General features: G+C 48.0%; 1 protein-coding gene across 1 annotated transcript; it reads left to right on the forward strand.

Moving 5' to 3' along the window:
* The first annotated feature begins 11,978 nt into the window (after nucleotides 1–11,978).
* On the forward strand, nucleotides 11,979–24,098 carry LOC147005126 (phospholipase B1, membrane-associated-like). The gene is made up of 6 exons (XM_021162765.2): nucleotides 11,979–12,011; nucleotides 13,407–13,485; nucleotides 14,545–14,649; nucleotides 15,086–15,181; nucleotides 22,364–22,438; nucleotides 23,752–24,098. The coding sequence occupies exons 2-6, from the start codon at nucleotides 13,450–13,452 to the stop codon at nucleotides 23,998–24,000; spliced, it is 561 nt and encodes a 186-aa protein (XP_021018424.1). The 5' UTR covers nucleotides 11,979–12,011; nucleotides 13,407–13,449; the 3' UTR covers nucleotides 24,001–24,098.
* Nucleotides 24,099–25,163: the final 1,065 nt, after the last annotated feature.

Raw genomic sequence — 25,163 nt, forward strand, 5'->3', positions numbered from 1 at the left:
GTTTTGATTGACAGTTTGTACTTCCCTCCCCTTCAAAGTGAAAGCTGTGTTTTGATTGACAGCTCCTCCTTGGTTGCTCTGAAGGGTTGCTTTAAGAAGCCCTGACTTCAGATGGCCTTTTGGAGGCAGTCACTCACACTCTGAGAAAATCAGTCAAACTATTGTGGGCAGGCAACTGCTGTACCCCTAGTATTCACATGTTTGGGGAAAGTCAGTTATCCAGAGCTCCCTTGGATTGTCATTGCCTCTACCCCCACCACACCCTGACTCCCCAGGCACCTGGAAAGCCCACTCTGTACTAGACACAAGGGCAGTTGACTAAAGTGTCCAGGGTAGCAGGCATTCATTTCTGTACACAGGAGGAGTTGATGGCTCAGGGTTAGACACAAGGAAAACAGTCTGTGGCAGAGCTGTGCAGCAGCCAGGAGCTTAGCAATTACACAACCTCAGCATTTTTCTAAAAATATTTTAATGGATGGTTGTTTAGACTCTAGTATCATAATTAATGTCAATCAGCTTAACATTAATAACAACACCCACCAAAGCGCTCATGTTAGACTTAGAAAATATCTCATGTTAGACATGTAGAGCCTCTTGTGTTAGATGTGTAAAATCTGTGTCCTTTGCAGTACTACTTTTTGTAAGAATTCACTGTTTTCTCTTCTACTTTGTGGCTGCTGGCTCCATTCAAACATAGATAAGTCAGGAAAGGAAAGGCTGTGCTTGTGTGTGTGTGTGTATATGTGTTTTGTGTATGTGGTATGTGTTTTGTGTGTGTGTGTTTGTGTATGTGGTATGTGTTTTGTGTGTGTGTAGTGTGTGTGTGTTTTGTGTGTATGTGGTATGTGTTTTGTGTGTGTGTAGTGTGTGTGTGTTTTGTGTGTATGTGGTATGTGTTTTGTGTGTGTGTGTTTTGTGTGTATGTGTTTTGTGTGTATGTGTTTTGTGTATGTGGTATGTGTTTTGTGTGTGTGTAGTGTGTGTGTGTTTTGTGTGTATGTGTTTTGTGTATGTGGTATGTGTTTTGTGTGTGTGTAGTGTGTGTGTGTTTTGTGTGTATGTGGTATGTGTTTTGTGTGTGTGTGTGTAGTGTGTGTGTGTTTTGTGTGTATGTGGTATGTGTTTTGTGTGTGTGTGTTTTGTGTGTATGTGTTTTGTGTATGTGGTATGTGTTTTGTGTGTGTGTAGTGTGTGTGTGTTTTGTGTGTATGTGGTATGTGTTTTGTGTGTGTGTGTTTTGTGTGTATGTGTTTTGTGTATGTGGTATGTGTTTTGTGTGTGTGTAGTGTGTGTGTGTTTTGTGTGTATGTGTTTTGTGTATGTGGTATGTGTTTTGTGTGTGTGTAGTGTGTGTGTGTTTTGTGTGTATGTGGTATGTGTTTTGTGTATGTGTAGTGTGTGGTGCGTGTGTGTGTGTGTAAGCAGAAGCCCACTTCTCTCTGATTTCCTTTTCCACACCTCCCGATAACCACTCGTACCCATCTGGGAACGGCTCCAGTGGCATATCTCTAGGTCCTTGGCTGATTCTTCCTAGGTGTACTTTGCCTGCATGTGAGTGATGACCCTTATCTTCTCTCTCCTGACTTAGAACTGGGGCAGTGACTTCCTGTGCACAGAGAAGAGCCCTTCCAGCCAGGTACCCACCTCAGGTAAGTGGAAACAGCACACACATTGGGTGCCAGACCTGTAGGTGTACCTGGAGCATTGAGTGGACCTTGCTGATTCCAATGCATGGCAGAGCTAGATGCTTGGAGGTCCCAAGAAGCTGCTCTGTACTTACTGCTGAACTCCCTCATGGAGGGCTCAGGCCTCCCCCCCCCCACTCCTCCCAGTAAGTCCATTTAGTCTCTTTGAAGTTTCAACACAGCTCCTCAGGCCTCCCTGATTGGTGAGACAAGTACAGCCAGGGATGTGATCCTAGCTGCTTATTTTGCATGACCCACACTGGAACTCTGCTGGACCAACCCGTAGGGTACTGGATGGTAGCTATCAAGCCTCTGCTATTCAGAGCCTCAGTGTTCTGAATGAAAAGAAGGGACAGCACTGGTAAAAGCCTGAGGCTAGAATCGGGCAGCACAAGGAAGGATCTGTGAGCTAGGGCAGACTCAGTGTATCAGGCTAACATCTGCCAGCTCTCCTCTTGCCTGTCTCTTCTAGTTCATGAGCTCCGACCAGCAGACATCAAGGTGGTGGCAGCAATGGGTGACTTTCTGACTGTGAGTACTAAGCCACGGGCCAGCGTGGGCTCCACAGAATTTAGCCTAGCAGTTGCAGAGTCAGCTCTACTTCAGCACCAATGCTACATTCAGGTTCAGCAAGGGGATTCCTTCCAGGCATGACTTGTGTATCCCAGCCCCCCATCTTCCTTTGCCCTACTTGAGCTTCACCTGTGCACAAGGTCCTCCTCCTGATCCCCTACTGTTCCCTAACATTGTCAGTATTATACATGTTGCCTAAACACAACACCATCAACCCAGTCCAAAAAAGTAATAGGTCTTATCTACATATCGCCCCTGACCCCTCACCCTGCTTAAGGACATGTTCCTTAGGGACAGAGAGAAACCCAACTCGGTCCTGGCACAGTTCCACTAGTCTGCTGTTTAGCTACTGCTGTGAGCACCATGCTCAGTCAGCAATTCTAAAAGGAAGAGTGGGACATCATAGCCCTCTGGCTAAGACAGCAAGACACTTCCAGGGAGGAGAATCATGAGTGAATAGGTGACATGCAGTACTTTCACAATTCATGTCCATTCCTGTGGAAACAAAACTACCCCACGTGGAAATGAAGGCATTTTAATTGTGCTGTGGACATGGGAAAGTAGTGAAGGGTGTGTTCCAGGCCAGATCAACCATGACTTCACCCTGGTAGGGCATGTGCATGGGGTCAGGGGAAAGAGATGATATAATAGATGAAGGAGGTTGTCAGGACTAGATTATTTCCATTTTGTTTTGTGAGTTGAGGGGTCTCAATAAATAGTCTCCAGCTTGCTCTGTAGCCCAGGCTAGCTTCAAACTCATAGCAAGCCTTGGTTTCTCAAGTTGCTGGTTTATAGGCATGAGCTACTCGGCCCAATATTGATTGTTTAATTTGAGAGAAGATCTCAGGTAGCCCAAGCTAGCCTCAGACTTCCTGTAACTCCCAACCCTTGTGCCTCTATCTCTGGAGTGCTGGGATTATGGGTGTATACTATCAAACCCAACACTGAGAACCCACCCAGGCCTTCATGCATACCAGGCAAGAACCCTGCTAGCTGAGTTGTACCCCAAAGCCTTGGTGAAAGATTCCTGTGGTAGGATTAAGTTGTTCTTTTGCTTGCTTGTTTGTTTGTTTGTTTGTTTTTAATCTTTGTTTAATTGGTTATGGTGAGCATGCGTTACTTTGGTAAATTTCAAAGGTAGAATGTTTCTTTTTTATTATTTTTTTTTTAAATAAAAGAAGGCAGTCTAAGAAATCTTCATAGAAAAGAAATGAGAAAGACGAAGCAAAAGGGGGAGGTGGGCTTCAGAGTATGTGTCCCCACTGGGGAAGAGGGGCTTGGCTTTGACCCTAAACTGGAGGGGGACAGCAAGGAGGGGTTTGGTCAGAGATAGGAGAGAATAAACTAGAGGTCGCTGGGGTGGGGTGGGGAGGGGGAGGGGGAGCAACACTCCAGGAAGGGAGAAGGAAGGAGAGGGCAAGGACAGAGCAGCACAGCTCAGGGCCCTGGGCTTTGAAAGAAGTGACAGGCCTGTGTTCCTCAATTGGAGGCTCTGCAAGAAAGCGCCAGGAGATGGTGACACACACCTTTCATTCCAGCACTTGGGAGCAGAGGCAGACAGATTTCTGAGTTCAAGGCCAGTCTGATCTACACACTGAGCTTCAGGACAGCCAGGGCCACACAGAGAAACCCTGTCTCAAAAAACAAAGAAAGTGGGAAGCAGAGGGACAGAATGGGGATGCTGGATTATGGCATCCATACTGGGGACAGTGTTTTGCTTTAGACCCTGGAGATGAGCCTTGATGGCAGGAAGGGAGCCTGTGGTACCTATGAAGTCAGATGGGATGCCAGTGTTGTCCACTGCAGGCATGTGAATGTCTCCAAGGGTATGATAGACAAATTAAAGGACCTTCACTGGGGTAGGGAAGCATCAGAAGAGATCAGCAGGACCAAGCAAGACTGGGAGGAACGCAGACAGCAGAGAAGAGAATAGGCATAGAGAAGAGTGGGACCTTCCCTAACAAAGACTAATGCCAGCTGCGATTCCAGGGCCAGAGGCCCCGGGAAGTCCTCAAGCTACATTGCCACAGGGAACCCTTTTTTGTTTTGTTTTGTTTTGGTTTGGTTTTTGGTTTGGTTTTTGGTTTTTTCGAGACAGGGTTTCTCTGTATAGCCCTGGCTTTCCTGGAACTCACTTTGTAGACAGGCTGGCCTCAAACTCAGAAATCCACCTGCCTCTGCCTCCCAAGTGCTGGGATTAAAGGCATGCACCACCACCCAGTGGAACCCTTTTTAAAGCTTCTCTTTGCTCTCCACAGACAGCCACGGGAGCTCGGCCAAGGGGATCCAAAAGTCTAGCCACGCCCTGGAGGGGGCTGTCTTGGAGGTAAGAGTGCTCTTGGCTCACTCTCTACAGATAATAGTCCCCTAAAGAGGTATAAGAAGCCAGGCACTGGTGGCACACGCCTTTAAGCCCAGCACTCAGGCGGCAAAGGCAGGCGGACCTCTGTGAGTTCAAGGCCAGCCTGGTCTACAGAGTGAGTCTACAGAGTTCCAGGACAGCCAGGGCTACAGAAAGAAACCCTGTTTCAAAATCAAAACAAACAAAAGAGGTATAGGAAGTGGGTTCCCCACCACCTGCTCAGGGGTAGGCCTAGTCCACATGGCCCAACTCTGATATCCAAAGAGACTGGGTGATGCTTGGGTTAGCTCTGAGGGTGGAAGGAGAAATGCCTCAAGGACAGAATCCCTCTGTCCTGACTCCTACCTGTGACAGCCCAGAAGGCCGAAGGTCAGTGCAACATTGACTGACAAAGTTACTTTCTCTTCTTCAGCATTGGAGGAGATGGAAAGTTGGAGACTCATACCACACTTCCCAGTAAGTAGCCCTCACCAAAATGTCCACCATAACCCTCACTGAGACTAAGGGCTTCTGCCTACAGTGGGGGAAAGAGGGCACTGTCTGCAGGGGAGGAAACTGGCTAGCCCCAGAGGGATAAGCACCCCACACACACTCCCACCCACATGGGCTTCCAAACTACATGCCCACCTCAGTTCCTTTCAGCTGTGCTCTCTGCTTCATCCCTCTCTAAAGACATCCTGAAGAAGTTCAACCCTTCCATCATTGGATTCTCTACTGGTACCCTGGACAAAATGGCAGGATTAAATGTGGCAGAAGAAGGAGCCAGAGCTCAGTGAGTTGATGTGGGGACTAGCAAAGAGATTAAGGTGGGAATTTGGGAACAGCAAGGGGAAGTGTCTAGGACCCAGCTGGGTCATAACCTCAGTACGCAGAGCATCCCTGAGTGCTGGACCTGCATCAGATCTTCCACGTGAATATCTCCTGTAATCTGTACACCCTTGGGCACAGGTACTATGATGTGGGCTTTGTGGCTAGAGACATTCTTAAACAGCCAAAGTCACCTAGAAAGTTATGAGGGAAGAACCTGGATCAAACCATTCCTGAACATAGCCCTGACCACTGCACTGTTAAAGGGGCAATAGGAGCCCATCTACTACACAAGCAGGCTCTGTCCCTGCTGGCTCCAGTCCCACTTCCTGTCTCTCAGGGACATGAGCCATCTGTTCAGAGTGGCTCACAACATTGTGAATCGCTCAGTTCGCTTCCTCTGCTTTTCTCTGTCTTGTCTCATATCCTTGACAGTTGGCTGTCAGGGCCCCTCACATAGCTCAGCAGTGGTTGTTTTCTCTGGGCTCTCTGTTGTTGACAGAAACCCAGGTAATGAAAGCTGAAATGCCTGACTGGGTTCATTGACTTCCTGCATGGAGCAGAGCGCAGAGCATAGAGCGTAGAGCGTGCTGGGTATTTGCTTTGCAGAAGGATTGCTGCTGTGTTCTTGTCACCAGGGAGACGGCACAGGCTTGACTCACTCTGCTTACAGAGAACATTCGTTTTGGAAGCCTAACCAGGACCCAGGGCTCAGTGTGAATCTCCATGCCACAGAAGCCGTGATAGCTCCTCAGTGTCACATGAGGAAGGACTTCTTTGTCTACAAAACACTGGGCCCTGTGGGCATTCTAGCACTTAGTGACTGTTAGGATTACTGTCCTGAGCATAGAGCCCAGGCTTTAGGGCTGGCTCCTCAGTCTGTTAAGTCCTCCTCCTCCTCCTCCTCTTCCTCCTCCTCCTCCTCCTCCTCCTCCTCCTCCTCCTAGTAACTGTCATGATCATAGAACCCAGGCTTTGTTCACCAGGGCCTGGTTCCTCAGCCTGTCAGTGCTCCTACTCCTCCTCCACATAGTTACTGTCATATGCATGGAGCCAGGCTTTGATCACCAGGCTCTGTCAGTGCTCCTCCTCCTCCTCCTCCTCTCTTCCCTTCCTCCTCTCTCTTTGGGAGGGGGCATGTGGGTATGTGCATTCAGGTGCATGTATACATGTACTCCTTGTGCTCCTACAAGTTGAGGCCAGAGGACAATGTCATATTCCAATAAATAACTCGCCAGCATTAAATTTTCAAAGGTTTCTTTTGTGTGCATGTGAGTGTGCCTGTGTGCTCTCCTGTGCCTGCAGAGGCCAGAAGATAGGGTTGGGATCCCTAGAGCTAGAGACGCAGACGACTATAAGCTGCTTGGCATGAAAACTGAATCCTTGTCCTTTGCAAGCAAACATTTTTAACTGCTGAGCTTTCTCTCCAGCCCTCTGATTTTATTATTTGTGTGTGGTGTGTATACACGTGGGAGGTGCGTGATCATCTTTGAGAAGTCAGTTCTCTCCTTACTTCATGGACTTCCAGGACTCAGACTCTGGGTTTTCAGGCTTGTGTGTAGCAAGCACTTTCCCTCACCGAACCAACTCGCTGCCCTCCTCACTTTGTATTTTGAGACTCGGTCTCCCTCTGAGCCTGGAGCTCACCAATATGGCTAGTTAGCTGGCTAGTGAATTTCAAGAGTGCACCATCTCTACCCCAAGGAGATTACAGGGGTACACTGCTGTGCCTGGCTTTTACATGGGCACTGGGGATTCCGGCACAGGTCCTCACGCTTGCATAACGAGCACTTTACCCACTGAGCTGTCTCTCTTCAGTCTCCCACCACCCCTCCCCTCCCCTTCCCTCCCCTCCCCTCCCCTCCCCACCCTGCACCTCTGCCTGAGCAGAGGCAGTGGTAGGAGACATCATTGACACAAAGTGTCCAGTGTTGGGGGAAGCAAAGTTTGAGTAAAGTTTGGGAATTGTTCTCTTATCTCTACTCTGTCATTTATCAGCGGATAAGTATGAGCTCACGGTGGGGGGGGGGGTGTGATACAAGGATCCAAGTTTGAATCCCTAGCACTCATGTACACATGAGTCAGGTACACAGAGGTCAGATCTTCTGTGTTCAAATCTTTCCTCAAACCTGTAAGACTATGTGATCTTGACCAAGTTTCTTAGCATCTCTGAGTCTTGGTTTTCTCCTCTATAACGAGGTTAATCATAGTACCTGTCCCTCAGAGCTGTCATAGGATTAAAGGAGATAAACTTTAGAAAGAATTTAGGACTAAGTACTCCACATGCGTACAAAAATTTGCTGTTATTTGGGATATTTAGTTTCACAGTTTTATTCAACAGCTAACTTCCCTTCTGCTAAACAACAAGCAAAATTGCATTCATTCTCTGAGTTACTGAGAGATAGCATAGACTGAAATGGTGTAAACCCTGTGCCCTGAGGAATGAGTCCGTCAAGGGACTAGACAACACCACAGACTGGGCTCACTTGATACTGGCCCATAGAGTGCTTAGGAAGGCAGGAGAATATCAGGACCTGTCTCAGGCCTGGGACCTATGTGGACTCACAGAGCTGTGGAAACAGCTACAAGGAGAGGCCCTGAGCCCTGGAGGGGATGGGGAGATGAGACAGAAGAGCTGCAGATAAGGACACAGGAAAGAAGAGCGTGGTGAGGGAGGGCCTGGGGGCTAGGAAGAAGATTGCTTGGGAGGGGGGGGGGTAGAGTGAGGGGGATGCAAAAGGCACCGCACCTCCCCAGGGAACCTAAGGGCTCATCACTATGAATGCCCTTGAGCCTGACTTGGGCCTATTAAAAGTTGCAGCATATCTGTGCCTTTACTTTACAACCTATATGTACCTATCAATACAATCCTGGGTGCATACGTTCTCCACGTAAGGGACAGGGGCGGCACCATGCATTACACAGACTATAACCATCTTGCGTTGGCTTCTCATGTTGGCCATGTGTCTTTTGCTCACCTGATTTCTCAATTTTGTTGTTTTGTGACAGGGTCTCAGGTAACCCAGTCTGACCTCTAATTCACTGTGTAGCCAAGGCTGGCCCTCAACTCCCAATTCTCCTGCCTCTGTATCCCTAGGCCTGGGATTGCAGGTGTGCTCCACCACACCTAGCTCAGTCCATCTGTCTTTTTAAGGATTTGGCCTCGTTGAGCTATATTGACCCACAATGAACCATGGATATTCAGAAGTATATAGTTTGATGAGTCTTTGACACCTGTGTACCCATGAGGCTATCACTGCCATCGTGCTGTAAACAGGCCTATTGCTCACAGCTCTCCTAGGTCCATCAATGCTGCAGATAACCACGTTTAATTCCTTTTCATTGCTGTGTGCTATTCTACCACCAGTCTCATTACCGAGTATCTCGAACCTAATAGTATGCCTTAATTTCCAACAAACAAGGGTAATGAACGGAGCCCAGTCCTGCCTGCACTGGGCTCTCCTGTCCTGTTGGGAGGGAGGGAGAAGATAATAGTGTCAAGATGCAAGTCATGACTGAGAAGAACAAAGGGATCCGAGGGTTGGGCACTGGGGCTCAGATGAAGGTGAAGGGCTCGCCATGCCTGGGAAGGAGAAAGCTGGGGGATAATTTAGGAATGTGACTCTTTTCAAAAATAAAATGGATTATTTTTAAAACAGGCACCCGAGTAAGAATCAAAGAGGCTTGGCTTGTAGTGAAAAGATTTGGTAAAAGAGGGAGGAAAAAAAATCTCTGGTGAGAATGTTCAAATCGTAGATACAAGGTCAGTGAGACCCAGATCCTGCCCCAGGGGCATCAGGGTCTGGATAGGTGTAGCCCCAGGTCCCTGGCAGCTCCCTGGTGAGAAAAAACCCAAGCAGAATCCTCAAGATTGACTTAGAATGACTTTCATGGAGTTAGTACTGTTGGAGTCCGGATTAGGTTCTCCATCCCAAGCAAGTCTGAAAGTGACTTTTGTCCCTCTCTCTAGGGACATGCCGGCCCAGGCTCGGACCCTGGTGAAGAGGATAAAAGGCACACCTGTGAGTGCAGACCCTCTAAAAGCCATTTTTCTCTTTAGCTGGGGGTTTATAGGCCTGTTGAACCCCTCCAATGCCCCTATAGCTTGCCTTCAGGTGGTCTTCAAGGGAGTTCACAGGCGCTGCCTGCAGGCACCCTGCCCCAGGGTAGGCTGCAGGTAGGCAAGGTGGAACGAGGAATTGGCCAAGATCACAGGCCTGGGGCCTTTACCCAAAAGCTGCCTTCCCAGCACCTTCTTATATAAACACCAAGTTCTAAAAATAGGCTGCCCATTCCAGGCCTTCCCCTTTCTCCCTCCCCAACTCCTCAGAATCTCACTTGCACTTTTTCCTAACGCTCTGTTCTTGTGCTGTGGACTCCAGCTGGAGGGACTCAGTTTATGGTGGACAGTGAAAGGAAGCCACAACTCCAGGGCCTCCCTGGATCTACCCCACCATGCTGACCCCACTGGGCTCTCCCTCTATGAACCCAGGCCCTAGAAACCCTGACCCTCAAGTTCCATCTTTTGACACAGACTCCTTTGAACATCTCAGAGTACATCTGAGGAACACGAGAGCCCATGAGGCCTTTCCTGTGGGACACACCCACTTTAGCCTATTAAGAGGATTTCGGGGGGAGAGGGATGGAGAAAGTAGTCTGTCTCCTTTGTGTGAGCAGAATCCCCACACACACACACACACACATACACACCCGTACACACGTCTTACAGGGGCGTGCCCATCACCTCAGAGAAGCATGGAGGAGACCCCACCTCATACTTTGTGTGATACAGAAAAGATGACAGTATCTGAGAAGCTGACTGGGTAGCACGGTTAGTGTTACCAGCAGTTGTCCCCAGATCTTAAACTCAGGATTTGTCTTCTCAGAAAATCAACCTACAGGAAGACTGGAAGCTGATTACACTCCTCATTGGAAACAACGACCTGTGTCTTTACTGTGAGAATCCGGTAAGCCCCTGGCAAGCCTCACTGAGAGCCTGGGAATTAAGTTGCTGCCCCCATCCTCCTCACCTTAGGCTCTGACTCATCTCCTTCCCTTTTGAATGTCATACTAGGCTGGGCTCCAGGCGCTTGATTCTACCCAGGCAGCCTCTGGTTTACACAGAGCCGCTGAGACTTAGCTTTCCTAAGTGGTTTCCCAACTCAGAAGAAAGGTCTAGAAGGACCCAGTCTTTAGACACTGAGGTGGTGGCCTCTTTGGGACAGAGAGATGGCACTTTCCGGTAGATGGCCAGTGACTCTATGTCTTGTGTCTGCTTGGAGTCTGCCCTCTCTTGGAGGGGGAGGTAAATGGAGTTGGGAAAATAGAACCAAACCGAGTGTCCTTGCTGCCCTTCAGGGCCATGATAACCTAAGCAACCCAACCCCAGCCAGCTGGCCTGGGAGCTGACCCCATTCCTGATGTGTCTCTATGGGGAAACATGTCCAGACTTACAAGCATTTGAAACCTGTACCTTTTAGAATACATCTTGTTCTAAGCTGGGGACATCCTGCATTTTATTTTGCCAGGAAAAGGCAGCTGCCAGGGCTCTGAAGAGGTGGTGGAATGTTTGACACTGTTGGGGGTGGCAGGCAAGCTCATAGCTCCTTGTGGATCTCAGAGAGTAACTATCAAGAGCCTGGCATGATTATTTTCCCCATGCAGGCTCAGCTCTTCTAGAATCTTCCCTCAGTCCTTTCCCTTCCTGTCCAGAACTGGGAGTCTGGGCTGCACGAAGGACCTAACCCCTGGAGCTTTCATCTTGGGTCCTGGATTGTAGGGGTCATTGGAAACCAGAAGAAACCCAGAGCTGCCAGTGGATACATAGTGTAGGGAAATGCCTCTCTGAGTCCCAGCACACCTGCCCCTCATGTAAACAGTGTTGTCCCGGATCCTGGGGACATGTATTGATGAAAAAGGACACCATCAGGTCCCTCAGGCCAAGTCTGAGGAATGCAAGAAGGTGGGCTCTTAGGGACAGCAGTCACCCAGTTCATCCTCTAATTCTTCTTCTCGGAGTAGAAAGCCAAAGAGAGCCTCCTTTTCCCTATACAGGAGGACAACTCAACTAAAGAGTATGTCAAGTACATCCAGCAAGCCTTGGACATCCTCTATGAGGAGGTAGGAATGGGTAGGAAGCAGTCTGCTCCCTGGTCTTGCAAGCCACCCTGCTTTTCCACTATTGACATGTGTGGAGGGCCCCCACTGTGGGTGCTTCTAGGCAAGTTTCTCCACAAAACAGCTTCTGACTGGCTCAGAAACTAGCCAGTGGCATAGCAGAGAGCTTCCACTGGAGCCAGCTGGCCTGGGTTTGAAGACAACCCCTGTGGTTTTTATTAGCCCTGTGACTTCTCTGGGTCTCAGCTTTCCTGCCTAACTAAGAGAGACACTAGGAAGAGTCGATGTAATCATCCAGGCTCCTCCCTGGGCATCCATTTCTTCTGTGGCAATGATGGGGAGGATGAGGTTAGATTGATGACTGTCCTCAAACTCATGGACCCCACCCCTCTGCCTCCTGCAGCTTCCCAGAGTTTTCATCAATGTGGTAGAAATCATGGAGCTGGCTGGCCTGCACCACGCCCAAGGTGGGAAATGTGCCATGCCACTGGCAGTTCAGTAAGTGTGCGGGGCAAGGCTGCCTGGGCTGGGCAGGGTTTCATAGGCATATTAGGAGGGACACAGTGTGGGCAGGGCTAGAAGCCAGGGACTTAGAAAACACTTGGATGTGCTTGGAGAATCACATGCCTACCTACTCCCTTCCCTGGATGGTAGCTTCCTTTTCTGTAAAATGAGACACAGCAAATGACCTAGAAGACTCCCCGGCACTTCTGATTCCAAAGTCCGCCCTGGCAAGTCTACTCTTTGCAGAGGACAATAAACCTCAAGGACGCCTTTAGTTTCCCTAAAATTCTGGCTCTGCTTCTGAGGAAACCCACAGTGTCTCTGGACCTCTGGATATTTGCTTATAAAAATAGGAATAAACCCTCCCCAAGAGTGACATCATCAGGAAGTTCATGTATGGGGCTAGAACAAGCTAGGCAGACAGCTTTTACCCCGTCCTCAAAAGCAGGGGTCGGAGGTTCTAACAGTTAGGAATTACTGTGGGACGGACAGAAGTTTGGCAGCTGGGACTAAGAAGTCCTATCTGAAGACAAATAGATGTCTTGTAAAGGTGGCTAAGGAATCAAGTCCCCAGGTGGAATGGCCATGGTTAGCAAGGAAAGTCCCTCCAATTCCTCAGATGCTGGTATCACCCAGTTCACCTTGTCAAGGGTGTCTCAGGCTGTCCAATTGTCTTCACACTCTGGACCCCAAGGAAACTCCCCAGTGCTTGGCAGTGAGAAGCCTCAGAACTGGGGAAGAGTCCAGAGGCAAAGCCACCACAGAAGTCTTGCCAGAACTCCACCCGGGCCTTCCCTCAGAGTTAGGAAATAATCACCACAGAGAAAGAGGGTCTACACAAGAGGAAAGAGACCTTGCTTCAGGGGCTAACCCTTCCAACCGGAAATAAGTATCTTGTGTCAAGTCTATGAGAATAGGGGAATTTTGGTTCTAGGCTTCACTTTTCAGTCCGTGGTCTCTTGGCCCTTTGACAAGACAGTTTTGGGTGGGAAAATGTGGGGGAACGCAGCTGGTCACTTCATGGAGGCTAGAAAGCAAAGCTGGTGGGAAAACAATGGGCGTGACTCCTGTGACTACTTCCTCCAGTTAGTCTCCACCCACTAAAGGCTCTGCCACTGCCCCATAGTGCCAAAGCTAGGGACCAAACCTTCAGTCTGCACTTACCACTGCATACCTTTTCAAGCACATTCCTGAGTTAAGGCTTTTTGACTTAGACCCAAGTGTTTTAGGCATACTTGTGTGTCAAGCCCCGCCCACCTCCATTTAGTGGCACAGACTGCACCATGTGGACAGAAACTTCTGTTAGGAAGGTGTGACTGGGCCAAGGCAGCCTCAAGACAAGATTTCTTGTCTTGTAGGAAAAACTGCAGTTGCTTAAGACACTCCCAAAACCTCACAGCGATGCAGGAGCTGAAGAAACTAAACTGGAACCTCCAGGTGAGTCTGGATGCTCTCTTCCTCCTGGGTGCTCCTGATGGGAGCCCACGCCATGCTCCCTGAGTGAGGTCTCAGAACTTGTGTGTTCAACAAGGCTCGGCTGAGAGCAAGTGGCTCCCTAAAAGGAGATCCTATTCCTCAAACTGTTTAACTGGGGAAAGATGGTACAGAGATCTCAAAGGGGCAGTTGGGAGAAACCCAGCCTTCAGAGCAGATGATACACAGCAGGGCACTGCTAACCTCTAACCTTTCTGAGGAGAAGGCTCACTGTACCTGGCTCCCGCTGCCTTCCCCTCTCCTCTCTCCATGAATAGAAACCCTGGTTCTACTAATAGTTACTTCCTCCACCCTCTGCCTACCCCCCCCAACACACCTGCATAGCAATGTTACCATTGTTGGCCTTGGGACAAGCCCACCCAAAGCCTGGTTGCAAGCTAACTCCTTTTAAGGGGGCCCTCCCTCCTCCCCCTCCCCCACCCTCTTCACCTCAGCAACCTTCCAAGAGCAAGCGAGACAAGCTGTCTGTGCTCCTCCCGTCTTCCCCTTTGCCTCTGTATCCCAAGTGAATTGTGAAGTCCTTACTATGGGTATATTTTGTTTACTCCTTTTATATTCTATGTTTTGGTACTTGAGTCCAAACCACATGGGCTCTCTACCTACCCCTGTAGTCCTAAATTCTTAGGCATTTTTGAAGAACTGAGGAGATAGTCGTCCTCATGTGATCTAGGTCTCGCTGACTACATGCAGTGAAGGCAGCTAGGCCCATGGCCAATTCGACCTCACCAATGACTTAGACTTAGCCTCTTAGGATAAAACTAATAGAGCCTGGGAATGGAGAGCTCCAGCCAGGGACCCCTTGACTCTCTTCCTATTGGCCAGTGTAGGGCGGTAAGATACAGTGGTTCATACAAGCAGGATGAGTCCCTGTGTGGGCAGGCATACTTCCTTTAAGTCCCTTTAGTCTACCGTGGGTCTACTCCCATCACAACCAACCCATGGCAGCCCAAGCAGACCCTGTCTAACCTTGCCAGTTGGATTGAGCAGCCTCTCCATCCTCAGAGCGGCGTCTCGGAGCTGTCCTATTGGCACCGGTACGTGGAGCGTGAGGACTTTGCAGTCACTGTGCAGCCTTTCTTCCGGAATACCTTTTTCCCACTGAATGAGGTGAGCTGCAGCCCATTCTAGGAAGCTGAAGAAGGTAGCACTTGTTTTTATTATCTTCTTCTAGCAAGCCTCCCAAAGGTAGAGCTTTTCTTTCTACTGTGTGTGTGTGTGTGATTAGAACTTAGACATTCTTAGAAATAAACAATAGGATTAATAGTGACCAAGTGTCCCTCCCCCACCCCATGTCACCTCCCACCCCAGAATGGAAATCTTCCTAAAATTATTAGAGTGTCATTTTCAGGACAGTGTTGAACTAAGGAAGCTTTAATAAATGTTCACTTTTTAAAAAATCCAAAACCCCGGGAGATTTTCCCACCAGTGTCTGGAGCAGGTTGAAATAGGATCCAAAGGATGAAAGAGGACCTACTGTGTCCCCTGCTGGGTGGGGAGGCTGGCAGCTGAGTCCAGACATTAACCTCCTTGTCTCTGGTCACAGCGTGGGGGCCTGGACCTCAGTTTCTTCTCTGAAGACTGTTTCCACTTCTCAGAACGTGGGCATGCAGAGATGGCCATGGCCCTCTGGAATAACATGGTAAGTGGAAGTGCTCCCGGGGGAGCACCCTAAGGGTATTGGCTCAGTCCCACAAGAGGACAAACTGATGCTATGAATTTTTTCCCCTAAAACTTCACTATTGATCCTGGTGTATGTGCCCCAGGGCACACGTTGGCTATCCTACCTTCTGCCTACCCTCCACTGTGTTGGGGTTACACACACACAACCATGCTGTTTGTTTGTTTACATGGATTCTAGGACTTTGAATTCATGTTCTTATGCTTAGTTGAATTAGCAGCAAGCTCTTCCCCTCAGAGCCATCTGCTCAGCCCCTAACAGATCTTTATTATACCTGAGTGTGTGAATATACGGAGATCAGAGGACATATTCTGGGATCAGTTCTCTCCTTCTGCTGTGGGTTTCAGAGGTCAAGTTCAGACCGTCAGACTTGGATGGCAAGTCACCGTCTCACTCCCCCACCCCTTGATGTGAAAATGTGTTAAGACATTAGATTTGCTTATTGCGTGTATGCACATGCCACAGTATAAATGTGGAAGTCAGAACAACTTTTGTAGGAGTCAATTCTCTTCAACCATGTGGCTTCTGGGCCCCAAACTCGGGCCATCAGGCTTGGCTGCAAGCTCTTGTACTTACATACACACGCCATGTATACATGCCTTTTTAAAGGGGGTATGTACATAGACATACATTTGCACACTTAGCACAGCTACCAGCATCACGAAGAGAAGAATAGCTTTGCAATCAGACTGAATAAGACGATGAAAGTGCCAGCTGTACATCCTTGGGCAGAGCATCTCTCTGTTCACCTGTGTCAACATCTGTGAAGTAATGATACAGAATACAGAGACTCAGCACAAAAACCAGTTTAGACCAACGTCAGCCCCGTTACGCTTTCAGTATCCAGTTCTCAAAATCTCCAACTAGAGCCAGGCAGAGGTGGCGCACACCTTTAATCTCAGCACTTGGGAGGCAGAGGCAGGTGGATTTCTGAGTTCGAGGCCAGCCTTGTCTACAGAGTGAGTTCCAGGACAGCCAGGGCTACACAGAGAAACCCTGTTTTGAAAAACAAACAAACAAACAAACAAACAAACAAAATCTCCAACTAGTGTTTCTATAGGCAGCATCAACACAGCCTGTTCTTGCCAGTAGAGACCTATTCCAGTCCTTTCCACTTAAGGAGAGAACCTTATGAAATGAATATGCAGCCCTGGGTGCACAGGGACAGCTGTCCTTCTTTATGCCTTGCCTGTCACCCCTGATCCCTAAATCATCTGTCTCAGCAAATGAGGTGCTTTTACAGTCTTTGATCTAGGCTCCATAACAATACCCATCTGGCCTGCATGTTTCCCTTGGTGACTGAACCATCAACATCTCTGGTCTTTATTGCAGTTCCAGGCCAAGGGTGTCTGTGCCAATCACTGCTGGGCAGATATTCCTACACCTGTTAGCAACCCCGAATGCTGCCTGAAGCCTTCCTCAGTTGACTCACAACGACGACTTTCCCCTTAGCTACATTGCCACCTCCTCCCTAGCACCCAAAGTGGCATGTAAGCCTATCAGCTGCAGACCCGGCTTCTTTTCCATTGATGTTGTCCATCTGCACAGTTCTAAAACTTTTCCCTCATATTCTTTCTGCACAGGATTCTAAATTGCTGTCAGAATATCTCTGAGTTTTCCTCTACCTGCCTCCTCAGTTTATCTTGATTTTCTTAGTTCCTATAGCCCAGGCTGACCTGATACTTTCAATACTGCCTCCCAAATGCCAGAATTATAACTGTATCTGGCTTTGTTGTATGTGTGTGTTGTGTTTTATTGTTTTATTTCTGGGTTTTGAACCTAGGTCATCACACATACTAGATAAGTTCTCTGTCACTCATCCCTGGGGCTCTGTTTACTTTTGTTTTGTCCTCCAATGACTCTGCCACAGCTTGTCTCTTTTAACATCCCTCCATGGAATGGAAATCTATTTCCTGTCTTCTGCTCCCCCAAATCTTAGGGGAATCCACATATTATCAAGAGCCAGGAAAAGCAAAGTTCTTGCTCGTCCCTCCCCAGCTTTCCCTTCAAGCCACATCTGCTTCTAGCTGGGATACTCTAGGGTCTCCTGAGTCTCAATAGCCAGATAGATGCTCAGTCATGACCAGGTCCATTGGTCTCTGCTGTAAGGTTCTTGTCTTCTTTTCCAAAGCATTAAGTAAGTATTCTTTCCATTCACCCAGGTGAGAGAGTTTTGTTCCATGAGGTCAGGTGGAAGGGGTGTAGATATAAAAACAGAAGCTAAAACACTGAGAACACAAGACAACTGTGCTTTCCCAGCCAAACCCAAATCACACACACACACACAAAAACAAACCAAACAAAACAAAAAACAAACAAACAAAAACAAACAAACAAAAAACAAACAAACCAAAAAAACCCTAAACTAAAAAACAAAATCCTAAAACCACCCCAGAGTCCTTTGTCCTATGTAATTTAGGGGAATAATTATAGAGTCCCATGTTTCATCCCAAACCTGTCTCAGACATACATCTCTAGCATCCTGCCAACTCTCCAATCATCTTACTGGAATGCCACCTCTAGAGTCACAGCAAACAAATAATAGGCTGTTAGAGCTGGAGGAGATCTGAGAGGTCACCAAGCCAGGGCACTCTGTAACTAAGAACAAGAGACATGGGACAGCCTCACACAGCCGATGAGTGGCACCACAGAAACAAGAGTCCATGTTTCCCATGTCTTCCTCTGGTGGCCCAGCCATAACATCAACCTGATACGCACATATACAGTCGGTGAATTCATGTCTCATAATTAGAGTCCTATGACATAGTGTCTACATCTTTGGCTGATGTTCCCAGGGCACTCTACAGGAGCAACAAATGCACTTTAAGTCACTGTCACTGTATCTTGTGTGTCTCCTGGCTTCGTAACCCACATTTCTTCCTCTAGAGACCTGTGCAAAGGTCAAGACCAGGAGCTGTTTCTCTCCTTCTGAGTCCTATTCTACCACTGCTACCCAGTACTCCTTATCAGCTAACCCTCTGCCTCCTGTTTGGCATCTCTGCCTCTAGACTCCTACCCCCTGTACAGCAGTTCTCAGCACTGGTTCATATTAGAATCCGCTGGAGCCTTAAATCCTCTGGTGACTTAAATATAATGAATGTTTACAACCACTTTGGCAAGCTCTTGTGTACCTAATGATGCCGAACCTGTGTATTTCCTGAGACCCAACAACACTCTCCTGCAGAGAAGAGTCCGCTCAAAAGATACATACTACAGTTTTCATAGGAGCACCACACACATCGTTAACTTCGAGCTGGAAATTTCACAGATGTCCATCAACAAACTGTTGTACATCCAGAAGCCAGAGTATTTCTACACACCTCAACATTATATGCATTCGTGCAGCATATGCATGCACACACGTATGCACACTCCCCGACGTCAAAGGCAAGTAGCTAACTGTAAGGCATTAGAAGGAAGCGTCATCTTTCATGATCATTTCTCTTTAAGGAAATAGGGTTGAGGAAGGTGTAGGAGGAGCCTTTCTGAGAACTGGTCATGTTCAGGTTCTTGGTTACGATGCTGGTATGATCTTTTTACCAAAATGATCAGCTGCATGTATGTATACTTATCGTTTTTCTCTGTTAGCTTCCACAAACAGTACTTTTAAAATATAGCAGTGATCTGGAGACATCTTGTCATCTGGCTTAAGAGTGTATACTGTTCTTGCAGAGATCCTAAGTTCAGTTCCCGGCTATGTCAGACAGTGTCTTAGCTAGGTTTCTATTGCTGCTATAAAACTTATCCAAGAGCAACTTGGATAGAAAAGGGTTTCCTTCAGCTTACAGTTCCACAGCACAGTTCGTCCATGTAGGAAGTCAGAGCATGAACTCAAACAGGAACCTAGAGTCAGCAACTGAGGAAGCAGAGGCCATAGAGGAATGCTGCTATTGGCTTGCTCAGCCTGCTTTCTTATATCATCCAGGACCATTTGCCCAAGAGAGACACTGCCCACAATGGGCCAGGCCCTCCCACATCAATCACTAAGAAAATGCCTACCTAATGGCTTACCTACAGACCAATCTCATGGAGGCATTTTCTCAATTGTGGTTCCCTCTTCTCAGATAACTATAGCATCCATCAAGTTGACAAAAACCTATCCAGCACAGGCAGTTTACAATTGCCTGTAATTCCTGGGAAGTTGGATGCCCTTCTCTGGCCTCTGGGGACAACTGTTTTCATATGCACACATGCACACACAGACATACATCATGTATGTGTGTGTGTGTGTGTGTGTGTGTATACATATATAATTGATAAATAGATAAAATTTGTATGGAGTAGGTATTAGACTTGGTATTCTTCTCTTTCTTTCAAGACAGGACCCCACTATATACCCCTACTGGTCATATAAACCAAACTGGTCTAGAGCTGATAGAGATATGCCTGATTGCGAGGATTAAAGTCATGTACCATTATGAATGGTCTAGAATCACCACTTTTTAAAAGAACTCCCAAGATGATTTTAACAAAAAGGGTTTATGGTCTGCTGCCGTAGATCTGTTTCCCACAGAGCAGCTGCACAGTTTGTATGAAAGAGAACCTGAGCAAATCATGCCCTGCCTTCAGTCTTCCAAAGAAAAGAGAGATTAGACACTGCTGTAGTACACGAGGCCTTTGGGATGTGTCCCCAGTTCCTTTCTCTGGTCACCATGCTAGGCAGCCCCTGCCTCTACTTTGCAGCTTGGCAATCCCTGCACCACCTAAGCACCACTGACCTTTTACCTTGGGTTCTTACCTCCTTGCCTCGTCTAAACACTCAAGAGGCCAACTACACCTGGCCTTTTACCTCCCCAACATAGGCCAGTGACTTCCTGCTCCATGGTACCTTGCCTAGCCCTAAGGTTGGCTGCATCATTGGTACCCCACAGTGTTAAGAATGGTTGGTTCTAGAAAAACAACTCCATCCCCTGGGGCTGCTCCAGGCCTTTTCCCTTCTTTCCATGCCAGTCCTGCTGACTTCCATTTCTCTATCTGTTCATCAAACCACTCTCCGTCACGACTACGTGGTAGGGACTGCTCCAGGTGCCAGAAACTGAACAATAGAATAAAGAATACCTCTGCTCTCACCGAGTGTAAATAGTGTGACCAGGAAGAGATGGATGATAAACAAGCTAGACAGGTGAACACAAGGTCACATAAAACCGACTAGATTGGGCTTTATAAGCTGTAAAGCAGGGAGGTGGGATGTAGGGTAGTGGTGAGGAGAAGCAGCCTCATTGATGGCATATGAATTGAATGCCAAGAGGTTGCCAGCCAGGCAGCGGCATGGGCCACAGTGTTCCAGGGAGAAGAAATAGGACCCATGTGGCGTAGAGTCAGGAATGGGCTGAAGCTTCAAGTCCAAAGTCAGGGGCCAAGGTCAGACAGACAGACAAGGGCCACATTCTCAGCTGTTTTAAACAAGGGCCTGACTGTTGCCGTTGGTCCTCTAGCTACTGCGCAGATGTGGACTGGAATCAAAGGTACAAGAGATGAGATCGCAGGAGTGGATGTGGCTGAGACCAGGGTGATAGCCCTGGAGGAGAGCTGTGGTCACTTAGGATGTATTTAAAATTGGCTGAGGGAAGTGACTAGGGAAGAACTCCTGGCTTTGGGGTGTAAGACACCAAACATAGTGAAATAGCAAAAGAGACTTCTTCCTGGGAGTTGCATTCTGTGTCAGGCCTGGGAAGTAGGGGCTGCCTCCTAGATACTCACACAGAGGCATGGGGTCTGCTAAGTGAAAGAGCCTGGAGCTCAAATAGGAAGGTCTGGGTGAGACTTGACAACCACAACAGAAAAGTGACATTGGTATACCGATGTCGTATCCCAAACCACAGAATTAAGGAGTGCCCTAGGGGAGAAACTGGTAGTGGGGAGCATAGGGCCAAGTACCAAGGGGCAGGCTAGAGAGGGATTGGCTACGAATGTGATATGGATGACTGCAAAAGAAGTCACAAAGACAGAAGCCAAGGAGGTGGAGACTAATCAGGGCAGGTGACCAGTGGGGAGGATGCAGTAGATGCACTCTGATGGGAACCAACAGGAAGAGAAGTTTGATAGGTTTATTGAACCCAGTCCTTGGAGTATCCGTGAAAAACAGCCAACCTGACCTTTAGCCTCCATTCTGTCCCTAGTGGTTCTGTTTGCTGGAACACAGTTGTGTTTCCTTGGCTCTAAGAAAGCAGAAACAGGTCTTCACCTCAAACCCATCCCAGCTAACATGTGCTTCCATGTCATGGTTTCTTTAGAAGCCCTAAGATACGTGTCCTAGAACTCCTACCACAGTTAATGGCAGCCATCCAGATGCCCTGGGAAAGCCAAGCTCAGAGCCATCTGTCTCCACTAAGTTCCTAAGAGATGGGTGTGGAGGGCCTTCACACAGCAGACAGTGAGATCACGGCCCAGGTCTGTCTCCAGCACAGGGAGAGTGTTTACTTCCTGCATCATCAGGGATTAGAGGCTAGGCATAGACCTGAAACAGATTCTATAGGGGATGAAGGTCAGACCAGTTCAAGGTGCCAGATCTTTTCTTCCCCTTGGGGTACAAGTTCAACTACCTGAAGTTGCTGGGGTGGGTTGGGGTTTAGCAGCTTCCTGCTCCTCACTCTGCTATGGAAGCATTTAGCAGTACCACACCACACCACAACTGCTCCCTGGGATATTTCTAGTAAATGTTTTCATCTGCTTGACAACCCAGAGAGCAGCTCCAGTAAGATTCCAGTTTCTTCAGGGCTGACAAGCCAAATGTAGTAAGAGTGTCATGGTAACCGATATGCTTTCAAAGTGCTCCTGAAACTGACTAGCTGCACACACTTGGACAAGTTGGTAAATATGATCACCATTTTATAAATTGAAGATATAGTGTCTATAATCACAGCCACCCACAAGTGGAGAGGCAGTGGGCATTCTGGTCCCAGCCTTATAAGAGATTCATTATGGGCTGAATGTTCTTTCCTGGGGCCTTGATGTCCTTCTGGGTAAATTCAGAGGCAACTCAGGAGACAGATGTTTCTCCCTATGAGACAGTTCCAGCTCTGGCCAGAGCAGTGTGGCAGATCTTAACAGGTTGCTGGTCTGAATGCACCTTTCCAAAAGAGTAGCCCATGTATAGCTTCCGACATTTCTATACAATCAGGGTGTCCTTTTTCTCTTTTCCAGCTGGAACCAGTGGGCTGGAAGACATCCTCCAGTAACTTCATATACAACAGAACCAAACTCAAGTGTCCCTCACCTGTGAGTGAACATGAATACCCTATCTGTCTTCAGTTGACTGGTTGGAGGGGGGGACTTTATCATACTGCCGTTCACTGCATCATAACTGTCCTTTCTGATGGACACAAAATAGGGGAGGGTGAGTGGCAACTCGAGTGGCAGAGAGAAGTCACACTGGAAGGTGGTCGAGAGAGTACTAGCTAGATGCCTGAAACTACTAGTTACTTCAGAAAAATCTGAGCATCTTTTTTTTTTTTTTTTTTTTTGGTTTTTCAAGACAGGATTTCTCTGTGTAGCCCTGGCTGTCCTGGAACTCACTTTGTAGACCAGGCTGGCCTCAAACTCAGAAATCCGCCTGCCTCTGCCTCCCGAGTGCTGGGATTAAAGGCGTGCTCTACCATGCCCAGCTCTGAGCATCTTTTTGTGCCGAGCCCTACACTGGAGCTCGGGGATGGGAGCTGATAATGAAGACGCCATCTGTTCTCAGAGTCTATGCTCCTGTCCTTTCTCTCCTGAACCACTGACCAGATGCCCATCTGTTCCTCCAGCTCTCCTCTGCTGCTTCCTCTTCATCCTCCACTTGCTTCTAGACACTGAATTCTGGAGTCCTGAAAAGTTACTCCAGTCTTGATAAGGATGCTGGGATCCTTATCTAGTCACCACTACCCAAGGGGAGACACCTGCCTCCTGCTACTACTACACACCTTAGGCAAATGGGCCCACTTCCCAGATAAGTCCCACTAAGTGCTTGTGTTTTGCTTTTGTTCACTACTGGCTTTGACCCCATTGGTCCCTTATTTCTTGGGCCCCTCTCTCATCTTGTCGACTTCTGCTGTTCCTGTCTCCAGACACACCCCTCTGTTGATCTCTCCCTTCTCTTTGCACCCCTCTTCTTTTTAACATGGTTGGTCCTGTACCTTCCTCCTGGGCAGTGACAGGATATCCTACCTCGGTCCTCGGGTGCTCATTAGAGCTCCCCAGAGCCAAACAGCGGTGCTTAGTGTTTGTTTACTGAGAACAATAAGACCCAAGAAGCCAGGCTCAGCTGCACCCCAAGACTTTTCCAATAGTAGCTTACCAGCTCCCCACCTTTCAAAACATATTTGAAAGGAAATGCTGGCAAGGAACCAACAGGAGCTTATAGCTATGTGTTGACCATTAGACAGACCCATCCTCACTCAGAAGGATTCAGGCACTGGGTGAAGAAAAGAGAGTTCCATGAGGACACACTAGGAAGATAAGTGAGGCCATTGTGCTCTTGTAGAGACAGGGCTTGAGCTGGTGGATAGGTGACTTGAGCCCTTAATCTCTGACCCTCCTGCCTCCTCCCCCAGGAAAGTCCTTTCCTCTACACCCTCCGGAATAGTCAGCTTCTTCCACGCAAGGCTGAAGAGCCCTCCAGTGCACTCTCCTGGGCAGTGCCAGTGGCAGCGATAGGTGGTCTGGGAGTTGGCATCCTTGGGATGATGTTGTGGAAAATGGTGAAACCCATCAAACGGGACGAGGAGGAGGAGGACACTCTTCCGAATACAAGTGTGACCCAGGACGCTGCATCAGAAAAGAGGCTCAAAGCTGAGGCCTAGCTACGGAACCGTAACTAAGTAACCTCAGGGATGGGCACTGCCTGCCTTCCTCTCCTGGGAGTTCATGATCTCTTTTTGGAACGATAAAAAACAAAGAAGGGCCACACTCAGTGTCCATGTTCTTCTGGGCTTCTGTTGAAAGATGGTGTGGCGTTACCTGCAGACTATCTGTAGTTCTTGGTCTATTTGAAACAAAAGTAGGTCTCATCTTTACGCTTGGATTCCATCCTCAGGGCATGTCAATTACATATATACAAACACTACATACATATACATATATTACATATACATATACATATACATATACACAACTACTCAAAAAGTACAGAATCCAAAACATTCAGATCTGATACATTGAACGAGAACCTGTATACACTGGAGGTGTTCCATGTCCTTTCAGGTAAACAGTGTAGTTACGACTACAACAGTGAATTGTTTAGCTGCTCTGAGTTCCTCTCAGGTGGAAGCATGTCTCCACACCTGCCCAAGAGCTCTAGATTCACGAATGAAAGACATGCACCCACAACCTTTATATTTAATAAGCCTTAACTTGTTCAATGGCTGGATCACTCCTGGCCTCCCTGCGGCTAGCACTCACTCCTCAGGATTCCTGAGTTAACATTTTCTAAACCTATATTTTATCTTTGCTACCTGGGACCCAATCAGGGGAGTGGCCCCTGGGGCTTCTTCCCTGACTCTTACATGTCAGCAGGCTCTTAAGTCTGATCTTTCTGCTTCCTCATCATGGCAATTCTGCCCCAATTCTCTCCTCTGCATTTCTTGCCTTGGAATCCTAAAAGTCCCACCTCTCTGTCCCCACCCAACCATCGGCTATTGGCTCTTTATTGATCAATCAAAAACCAATTAGGGACAGGGACAGCATCTGAACATGGAGATTCCCGTGAGATTTGGAGAGCTGAATTAAGACAAAGCATTAAAAGCAATCCCCAACACAGGATTATGCCCAAAGCCACGTCATGAACAAAGCCAGTAATTTCCAGGGAAGTTGTACACCCCGTAGAGGGTTTTAAATTCATAAAGGAAAGATTAGGGTGGATTAAACCTAGTCAAAAATCCTTCATCAAGGCTTTTGGAACGCCAATTGAGCTCTGAAAGATGGAGAGATAATCTTGTTAGAGGCCCAGGGGGAATAGAGCCATTAA

Source organism: Mus caroli, unplaced genomic scaffold (genome assembly GCF_978045245.1).
Source record: "Mus caroli unplaced genomic scaffold, Mus_caroli_1 scaffold_4, whole genome shotgun sequence".
In the NCBI taxonomy this organism is placed as follows: Eukaryota; Metazoa; Chordata; class Mammalia; order Rodentia; family Muridae; genus Mus; species Mus caroli.

Coding starts and splice junctions, on each gene's coding strand:
- LOC147005126 (XM_021162765.2), top strand. CDS start 13,450: ATGCAGGAGCTGAAGAAACTAAACTGGAACCTCCAG. Junction 14,650..15,085: donor CCTTTTTCCCACTGAATGAG/GTGAGCTGCAGC, acceptor CTCTGGTCACAG/CGTGGGGGCCTGGACCTCAG. Junction 15,182..22,363: donor TGGCCCTCTGGAATAACATG/GTAAGTGGAAGT, acceptor TCTCTTTTCCAG/CTGGAACCAGTGGGCTGGAA.